Raw genomic sequence first — 10,324 nt, 5'->3', positions numbered from 1 at the left:
GATCCATGTTGGATCATGACCTCTGACCTGAACAGAGTCCAGTGACCTCTGACCTTTCATGACCTCCTGGATGAGTCCTCCTCCAGTTATTGGACTCTTTTGGGTTCCTGTGAAGGTTCTCCTCTGTTCACACTTTGCTCCATCAGGATGATGGATCTAAGAGGATCTAAAATGATCTATAAGGATCTCTAGAGTCTTGAATCTGCATCTTCTCACATTTGGATATCTTTAATCCCTCCATCTTCTAAATCCGCTGATTCCGTTTCATGGTCATGGGGTTGCTGGAGCCTATCCCAGCTGCTGTTGGGTGAAGGTGTGGTTCTCTCTGATCGGGTCGTTTAGACATTCGTCTCACCTGTGATTACACCTGTGTAAAGATGACAGATGCCTGATAAAGTGGGCGGGGCAAGCACTCTCTCACGGTGCGCTGTACTTTCTAGTGAACCAGAAATTCTGTCTTTGCTTCTGTCTTTCTGGGTTCCTGCCAAAGTAACAGTGGTCTTTATTTTGTTCTTAGTTCTAATGGAAAGTCTGTGTCATGGTCTGAACCAGGTGCAAGACACCCTCCCAGAGGGGATCACATTTGGCACAGACTGTCAGTCCATGTGAAGAAACAGGAAGCAGCGTCCAATCAGACCGCCGTCATCAAACCTCTCACTAACACCTTCCACAGCGCCGCTCAGGACTTCTCCCGCCTCAGCACCAAGACGCTGTACAATGTGGCTGAGGAGGACGAGAGCGAGCCTGTGGGTTACAACCCCCCCGCCACCCCCCCCATGATGGCCCACGGGCAGATCCCCGCCTGTGGGGGCAAACGAGACGCAGACGAGGAGGCGGACCTCTTCTCTGCCGAGCAGAAGAACGGCCTCATCCCTCCGCCCCCGATGAAGGAGGCCGTCCCTGAGGGGGGGTCTCTGAGGTTCAGCGGCGACCCCCCTCCAATCTGCCCTTTGATGCCTCCGCCCTCGAGCAGCGGCAGGCCTGTTTACCACCAGGCCCACCTGATCCAGCAGGAGCCGGTGCTGCCGGACCACCTGGACCCGTTTGACGAAGACTCCGCCTACCCTGAAGATGAGGAGGAGGACGAGGATGAGGAGGAGGAGCTTGACAGCGAGCAGTTCGGCCTCCTCCACGGATTCATGTACAACAGCACGCAGGTTCATGAAGACGAGAACCCGGCCCACGTCAAACTGGCCATGGAGGACTCTCTGGCCCTGATGCCCCCCTCCCCGTTCCGAGACCGCTCCTTCCCCCCAGCCTGCCCCTTTCCCCACTCCCCGGTGTCTGAGTCGATGCTAACCACGCCCCCAAACGCCACTTACGCCTCGGTCATCCTCACAGACTGCAAGCAAAGCTTCTCAACTCTGTGACGGATTTCCAGCTCCGCTCTGTACGAACGCGGCTCGGGATCCGAGACCCGGAACCCGGGACGCGGTCTTCACGGAGACACGCCAGGATCTGAGACCCGGAACCCGGGACGCGGTCATCACGAAGACACGCCGGGATCTGAGACCCGGAGCCTGGGACGCGGTCTCCATGAAGACACGCCGGGATCTGAGACCCGGAACCCGGGACGCGGTCTTCACGGAGACATGCCAGGATCTGAGACCCAGAACCCAGAACACGGGACGCGGTCTCCATGAAGACACGCCGGGATCCGCAACTCAGAACCCAGAACACAAAACCCAAAACGCGGTCTTTATGAAGATACGCCAGGATCTGAGATCCAGAACCCAGAACACGGTCATCATGAAGACACGCCGGGATCTGAGACCCGGAACCCGGGACGCGGTCTTCATGAAGACACGATGGGCTTCGAGACCCAGAATACAAAACCCGGAACGTGGTCTTCACAGAGACACGCCAGGATCTAAAACTCCGAATCCGGAACACGGTCTTCATGAAGACATGCCGGGATCCAAGACACCGAACCCAGAATGCGGTCTTCGTGTAGACACGCTGGGATCCGCAACTCAGAACCCAGAACACAAAACCCGAAATGCGGTCTTTATGAAGATACGCCGGGATCCGAGACTCAGAACCCAGAACACGGAACCAGGAACGTGGTCTTCATGAAGACATGATGGGCTCCAAGACCCAGAACCCGGAACCCGGTCTTCATGAAGACACACCGGGATCCAAAACCCGGAACCCAGAACCCGGGACGCGGTCTCCATGAAGACATAATGGGCTTCGAGACCCAGAACCCAGGAACCCAGAACGCGGTCTTCACGGAGACACGCCAGGATCTGAGACTTAGGACCCGGAACCCAGAACCCGGAACCCAGAACACGGTCTTCATGAAGACATGCCGGGATCTGGGACTCAGAACCCGGAACCCAGAACACAGAACCTGGGACGCAGTCTTCATGAAGACATGTTGGGATATGAGACTCAGAACCCAGAACGCGGTCTTCATGAAGACACAATAGGCTTCGAGACCCAGAACCTGGAAACCAGAATGCGGTCTTCCCAGAGACACGCCAGAATCCGAAACTCAGAATCCGGTCTTCATGAAGACATGATGGGATCTGAGACTCAGAACCCGGGACGTGGTCTTCATAAAGACATGCCGGGATCCTCCTGAAACCCAGAACCCCAGATGTGGTCTTCATAAAAACATGATGGGCTTCGAGACCCAGAACTCGGAACCCAGAACGCGGTCTTCATGAAGACATGCTGTGGTCTTATGGCAACCCAAAGGGTCAGTAATCTCCAGGAAAAGTGCTGTAAAAACACCGTACTGACCATGAAAAACGCCGCTTTTAAAAGTAGCACGTAAATTATGCCGTCTCGTATTTGAAACAAGACGACGCTTTTGACGGGCGGGTATTTCATGATAAAACGCCACTTTTTAAGCCTGTTTTTTGACAACACAAGACGGCATAATTACATGCTATTTTTAAAACATGCGTTAAAACTGGCGATTTTCATGGCCAACACTGCGTTTTTACGGTGCTTTTACTGGCAATTAATGACCTCTTTGGCTTGCCATAAGACGTAGAACCTGAACCACACTCTTCATGAAGACTCGCCGGGATCCTCCTGACACCCAGAACCGGGAACCCCGTCACGTGTTTCACTCTGATCTGGAACCGCCTCTTCATGTTAGCATCAGATGCAGTAGAAACAACTCTATCAAACATGCTGTATATTTCTGACATGAGGATAATAGGATATGGTAGACTATAGAGTTCATGTCCATGTGTGCGTCAGGAGAACTTCATGGTGGGTTTGAAACCTGCAGGAGGAACTGAGCCGTGAAACCTTCTCCTGTTCCTTTATGCTGGTGGAGGCGTTCTGAGAGCTGGTTCTGACCACATCCCGGACCGTCCGCCTGCTACCCGACACGAGCTCCTCACAGATGGAGGTTTGGTTCAGATCTGGTGAATCTTCCAGGTTTTTGTTCTGATAAAGGAAAGAGTTGGCTCAGAGAAAAATTACTAAGTCAAACTTTAGTTATTTTGTCTTTGTTACTTTTTTATGTTTACAGGAAGTGAGTCAAAAACATGAATATAGAGTCTTATCAATGTGATCTGGCCCCGCCTCCAGCAGACGGCGTTTGTGGCCGAAGCCGGCCCTGTCTGCGGTTTATTTGTACTTCGATGTCCCTCGACAGACGTGTTCTCATCGAGGAATGAGGGGAGCGTGAAATCCTTCTGAATCCCGACAGACTGATTTTACATTCCTGAAAGCTGCACAGAATGTAGCACGACGCCACCTTAAGATGCAGCCGCTCCTTAATGACCCTCCACGGACCCGGACAACTAAAACCCACAGATCCTGTCCGGGTCAACACTGCCATATTGAGGGTTTAGCATGAAGGTGAGTGTGGCACAGGAAGTGACGCACGTTTGGAGTTTGCTTCAGAATCATCCGTTAAACTTCCTGTTTCCCTTTCTGATCGTTAAAACACAAAAGAATCGCCTGTTCTCCCGTTTCCTAACCTTTTTCCCAGAGTTCCGTGCTCAAATCACTGGTGAGACAGAACAAAGACACAATGTCTCAAAAACTGGATTTACAGACGAGAACAAACCGATTCCGATTTAGTTTGATCCCTTCAGCACCAGCATCAATGAACAGGAGAACATCTTTAGAAACTGTCCAGAAATGTCATCTTTATATTTATTTCATGAGTTCAGCAGCTCTGAAAGTATCACCTGTCATTTCTTCTGATATTATCAAAATAAAAGCAGATGTGTTAGCTCTAAATGCTAGTGCGTAGGTTAGCTTGTGGTTGGAGCTTCCATTACTGCGTTAGTTTGACTCGCAAACGGCAGAAACAGGAAAAAACAATGTAAACAGCTGAGGATCATCTCTGTACCGCCCACAAACTGAACAGAAGGTTTTTCAGCATCTTCATCCAGAGCAGGGCTAGGGAACCCTGGTCCTCGAGACCCACTCATATTGTTTTCCAATATACCCTGCTCTGGCATGTGCTTATTGGCTGGAAACACCTGAACCAGGTAATTGTCATGGGTCCCTACTCATGGCTGATTACCTGGTCCAGGTGTGTCCCGCCAATAAGAACATGCCAGAGCAGGGTATATTGGGAAACATGCAGGAAGGTGGCTCTACAGCAGGGGTGTCAAACTCAAGTCCTCGAGGGCCGACGTCCTACTGCTTTTCCAGAAATCCTGCCTCATCTGCTGCTGATTACCTGGATCAGGTGTGTTTGGCCAATAAGGAGCTTCAAAGGCAGGTTGGTTGGAAAACATGTGGGACACCGGCCCTTGAGGCCTGGAGTTCGACACCTGTGCTCTAGAGAAACAGGGTTCTCTGCCCCTGATCCAGAGTCTGCAGGAGTGAAGGTCCCTGCAGGGGCTGGATGTTCATCTGCACATAATTCTGCTCATAGATCAATCTTCTGTCAATAATTCAATCAGGAAAACAGCAAAAATGATTCAGTTTGAGGACAAATGTCTGATGGAAAGAGGCAGAAATGATCCGAAACATTAACAGGTTGAAAGATGCAGATGTTTGGGTGGATGACTGACCTCAGAATGACCATAGACTGACCTCAGACTGACCTCACACTGACCTCAGACCGACCTCACACTGACCTCAGAATGACCATAGACTGACCTCAGACTGACCTCACACTGACCTCAGACCGACCTCAGACTGACCTCAGAATGACCATAGACTGACCTCAGACTGACCTCAAAATGACCATAGACTGACCTCAGACTGACGTCAGACTGACCTCAGACTGACATCAGAATGACCTAAGAATGACCTCAGACTGACCTCAAGGTGAAATCAAGCTGACCTCAAAATGACCTTAGAGTGACCTCAGACTGACCTCACACTGACCTCAGAATGACCATAGACTGACCTCAGACTGACCTGAGAAGGACCTCAGACTGACCTCACACTGACCTCAGACTGACCTTAGACTGACCTTAGACTGACCTCAGACAGACCTTAGACTGACCTCAGACTGACCTAAGAATGACCTCAGACTGACCTCACACTGACCTCAGAATGACCATAGACTGACCTCAGACTGACATCAGAATGACCTTAGACTGACCTCAGAATCACCTCAGACTAACCTCAGACTGACCTCAGACCGACCTCAGACTGACCTAAGAATGACCTCAGACTGACCTCACACTGACCTCAGAATGACCATAGACTGACGTCAGAAGGACCTTAGACTGACCTCAGAAGGACCTCAGACTGACCTCAGACGGACCTCAGAAGGACCTCAGACTGACTTTAGACTGACCTCAGACGGACCATAGACTGACCTCAAAATGACCTGAGAAGGACCTCACACTGACCTCAGACTGACCTCACACTGACCTGAGAAGGACCTCACACTGACCTCAGACTGACCTCAGACTGACCTCACACTGACCTCAGACTGACCTTAGACTGACCTTAGACTGACCTCAGACTGACCTCAGACTGACCTAAGAATTACCTCAGACTGACCTCAAGCTGACCTCAGAATGACTATAGACTGACCTCAGACTGACCTCAGACGGACCTCAGACCGACCTCAGACTGACCTGAGACTGACATCAGACTGACCATAGACTGACCTCAGACTGACCTCAAGCTGACCTCAAAATGACCTTAGAATGACCTCAGACTGACCTCACACTGACCTCAGACTGACCTCAGACTGACCTCAGACTGACCTCAGACTGACGTCAGAATGACCTCAGACTGACCTCAGACGGAGTTCTGAAGCTTTCCGTTTCAGAAACGCCGTCTTGGATTTTCCTTATCAGGACTTGTGAGCCGCTCCATCTGGCCTGCAAAAAGTTTCTCAGGTTTAAAAATCGTTTCTTTTTGAGAAGACCTGAAGGAGGTGGTGAATGTGGGTGGAGCCTGGAGGGGCGTGGCCTCAGACTTCCGTCTGGCTGCTCCTGGCTGTTGGATTTATCGTTCTGCATTTAAGGACAGTTGAAGCTCACGACTTTCAGCAAAAATGTTTTCTGGTGTTTGGGTTTTATTATGAATGTAGCCGACGGACAGAAGCGCCGTTTCTTTCCTTCTTTTTGTACATTTCTGCCAACTCCCAGAATCCAAACATGTACTGTAACATGAACTATTTGATATCTAGACCTGATAAAGATCATTCTATGAGATGTATTGTGAATGTATAGACGTCTTCTCTGATTTTTAGCCTTTCTGAGCCTCATTAAGTGCTTCAGTTTCCATGTCTTCTGATTCGCTGCAGCTTCTGCCAGATCTCCTCGGCCTGCGTTTAGAAAATTCTTCAGTTATTGGAGTAAACTTGATATTTTATATGTTTTTGTGTCCTGAATACTTTGATGTACAGAAAGTAGAAAAATACTTTGATCCGTCTGTAATGAAATGTATTTAAATGATTAGAGACTCCATGATAATAAATAAGGAACTTCAACAAAACCGATCTGTTGAATGAAGTCAGGATTGGATTCATTTCCAGGTGTTTTCAGGATCTTTATGAGAGAAGAAGGTTGATGTTTGTGAGGCTGGAATGGACCAAAGACCGTCTCCAAACCGGGCCAGACGGTGGAAAACCCAGAAGTGTGGGTCTTCTCAGACTGAATTCAAAGATGACAAGAACAATGAAGAACCAAATGACCATCACCGCCATAGCCCCTCTGACGTGTGGAACCTCAGACCGTCTGAAAACTCCTCAGAGCTTACAGTCCTGGTTCCACTCCTCAAACTGAGGAAGAGCCTTCTCCAGGCCGTCTTCTCCTCCCTCTCTCTCAGCAGCAGAAGGTCTAATCAACACCTCAGTGGGGAGGAGCCAGCTCATAACCCGGCCACCAGGAGGCGCCGCCTGCAGAGGAGCAGGTGGCTTGAGGATTTCTCTGCAGGAGGAGCAGAGAAACTCTGGAGTTCTCAGAAAGAACCAGAGTGACAGAAAGGTTACTGTGACCTTCACTGCGACCTTCACTGTGACCTTCAACTGCCAGAACTCTCTGGATCTTCTAACCTCATGGAGGTGAAGACGGACCAGAGAAACCTTCCTGGAAGAACTTTCAAAACTATGTTCTCTCATTGAGGATCTGCTGCTCGAGTCACACCGTTCACTACTGCCCCCACTGGAAGTCATCAGGACGCTACACCACAGGACAACCCCCCCACTTCCACTGACAGAAGGTTGGTACCAGACCCAGTAGGACGGCAGACGGACCCACAAACAAGAAAAGAACTTAATGTTTCTGAGAAGAAACCTCAGTCCTGCTGGTTTCAGACCCACTCCCTCACTGACCCCCCAGGACAAAACTCTCAGCCTCCAGAGGAGTTAGGTCATCCTTACTGTCTAGTGCAGTGAAGCCTGTTCAGTCCATACAAAGAAACCAAAGATCTACTCCAGAGGAAGAGTCGTCTCTACAGAGGAAGTCCAGATGACACGAGGAATTCTCAGAAAACTCCACCTGGACGATCAGATCCTCCATCCACATCATAGGAGACGCCTTGAGGTTGAGTCCTTTCCTCTGGACTGATAGTCTTCTCTCCTTCAAACACTTCACCGCTCATCCAAGTCATCCAAGTCTAGCAGCTCGTTGAGAGTCAGAAAGAAGATTCAAAGAAGTTCAGTGTCTTCAGGAGGAGCTTCTACCAAACTCTGATGGATGCCATGGAAACCACCAGTCCTGCTTCACTCTTCATACAGTCAAGATTATTTTAGAATCCAGTCAAGATCCAGTCAGAATCCATTCAGGATCTAGTCATGATCCAGCCAGAATCCAGTCAGGATCTAGTCAGGATACAGTCAGAATACAGTCAAGATTATTTTAGAATCCATTCATGATCCAGCCAGAATCCAGTCAGGATCTAGTCAGGATACAGTCAGAATACAGTCAGAATACAGTCAAGATTATTTTAGAATCCATTCATGATCCAGTCAGAATCCATTCAGGATCTAGTCAGAGTCCAGTAAAAATCCATGTAGGATCCAGACAGAATCCAGTTGTGATCCAATCAGGATCTATTAACAATCCAGTCATGATCCAGCCAGAATCCAGTCAGGATCCAGCAGTCATGTTCTTCCAGTGGTTCTGAGGCAGCTGGAAGAACCAGGAAGAGAACCAAGCCGTCTCCACATGAGGGAGGAGCCTAAACGCCCAAGTCCTTCAGCGAGGATCCTGAGGGAAACATCTGCTCAGGTGCTCGTTTGTTGAAAGGTGAAGACATTTGTCATCAGAACTTTTTTTTTAGGGGTGGGGGGGGGTGTTGGGGGGTCTGTCCTGATCCGCTCTAAGACAGGACAGAAATAGAAATGGTTTTCTCTGATGGTTTTCATGAAAGTCCACAGAGATGCATCAGAACTGTTTCATATGTTCCTTTTTCTGGAGACCCCCCCACCCCCACCCCAGCAGGACGATGCCCCACAGCCGGATGTGTTTCCTGCAGGTGTGTTCAGGTCACCTGCATCAAAGTTTTACACAACGTGAAAGCTTTGAGCAGAAAGGAGGTTACCCCGACAGACGCTGCAGCAGCAGAGCATCTGCTAACGTCAGGCGAGCGTTTGCCCCACATCAGAGACCTACATTCAGCTCCTCTTTGTGAGGAGCAGCGAGGTTTGAGTCCTCCTGCTCCTGCGTGAGGAGCAGACAGTCTGTGTCTGCGGAGGATCCCAGAACTCCTGCATTATTGATGCCGGCCCGTTTCATCTCCGCACTGGCAGTTTGGCAGCTTCATTCATATATTCATGGCAGGGAGACGATTTCAGGAAAGTTATGGAGAGCTGAGAAAGACTGAAGCTGAGGCTGAAGCTGGAGCTGGAGCTGAAGCTGAAGCTGGAGCTGGAGCTGGAGCTGAAGCTGAAGCTGGAGCTGAAGCTGGAGCTGAAGCTGGAGCTAAAGCTAGAGCTGAGGCTGGAGCTGAAGCTGAAGCTAGAGCTGAAGCTGAAGCTGAGGCCAAAGCTGAAGCTGAAGCTAGAGCTGAGGCTGGAGCTGAAGCTGGAGCTGAAGCTGAAGCTGGAGCTACAGCTGGAGCTGGAGCTGAGGCTGAAGCTAGAGCTGAAGCTGAAGCTGAAGCTGAGGCCGAAGCTGAAGCTGAGGCTGGAGCTGAAGCTGAAGCTGGAGCTGAGGCTGAAGGAGCTTCCTGTCTGAAGAGGACTGATCATAAGAATCCAGATTTTCAGAAAAGATCCTGCAGAAATGAAGCTGCTGTCCGTGGTGCTGAAATAGAGCTGGGGGGGGGGGGTCCTCAGAAAGAGTAACTGAATCTGTTGCGCCATCTAGTGGACAAAGCAGGAGTTCAAAATGCTGCAGCTTTTCTCACGGAACAAAACCCGGATGTTTGCTACTTTAATAAACCTGTTGGTGGATTTAATTTACATTTAATCTATTTTTCTGGAGTTTTTACACGTTGTTGTTTTATTTCTGTTGGTTTTTCTGTGGGCTGTAAACGTTCTGAGCTTCAGTGATGATGATAATCAGACCATAAACTCATCAATATCTCATAAAAACATTCACACTCATACATCACAGTTTCATAATCTTTGTATTTATTAGATAATTATTGTCTGCAGGTCAAATATATTTCAGTATAAACATTCGATGTGACGTCCATAGACGGCCCCCCGGTGTCATATTTAAGGTTTATAAAAAGAGTTTTTCAGGTGATTGAAGACAAATCCAAACGTCTCTGAAGAACAGACATTATACTATAGACATTACAGCAGAAGAAATAAACAATAAATAAACTAATTACATCATAAAATGGATTGATTTGACATCAAACTGAACGTCAAACAAACACAAAATTATCATTTTTTTTTCTTTTACAAACAAAATAAATTATTTTTGATGGGGGGGGGGCACCTGTACTCATAATGAAATAACAGACTAAAGCTCAATAA

The 10,324-nt window shown here is 48.9% G+C and overlaps 1 protein-coding gene across 5 annotated transcripts in view; it reads left to right on the top strand.

Moving 5' to 3' along the window:
* Positions 1–6,892, top strand: part of grm1b (glutamate receptor, metabotropic 1b) — a 27,532-nt gene extending 20,640 nt beyond the window's left edge. For 3 of the 5 annotated variants that reach the window (XM_024266653.2, XM_024266645.2, XM_024266636.2), the window contains one exon: positions 518–6,892. In XM_024266653.2, coding sequence (XP_024122421.1) covers positions 518–1,370 — 853 coding nt within the window. In that variant the 3' untranslated portion in view covers positions 1,371–6,892. The remainder of the gene's footprint in view (positions 1–517) is intronic. The other 2 variants (XM_024266662.2, XM_024266671.2) reach the window with 2 other exon arrangements.
* The last annotated feature ends 3,432 nt before the right edge of the window (positions 6,893–10,324 follow it).

Source organism: Oryzias melastigma, linkage group LG22, assembly GCF_002922805.2.
Source record: "Oryzias melastigma strain HK-1 linkage group LG22, ASM292280v2, whole genome shotgun sequence".
Classification (NCBI taxonomy): domain Eukaryota; kingdom Metazoa; phylum Chordata; class Actinopteri; order Beloniformes; family Adrianichthyidae; genus Oryzias; species Oryzias melastigma.
The sequence above is the reverse complement of the archived record's forward strand: the minus strand, read 5'-3'. Positions and strand labels throughout refer to the sequence as shown.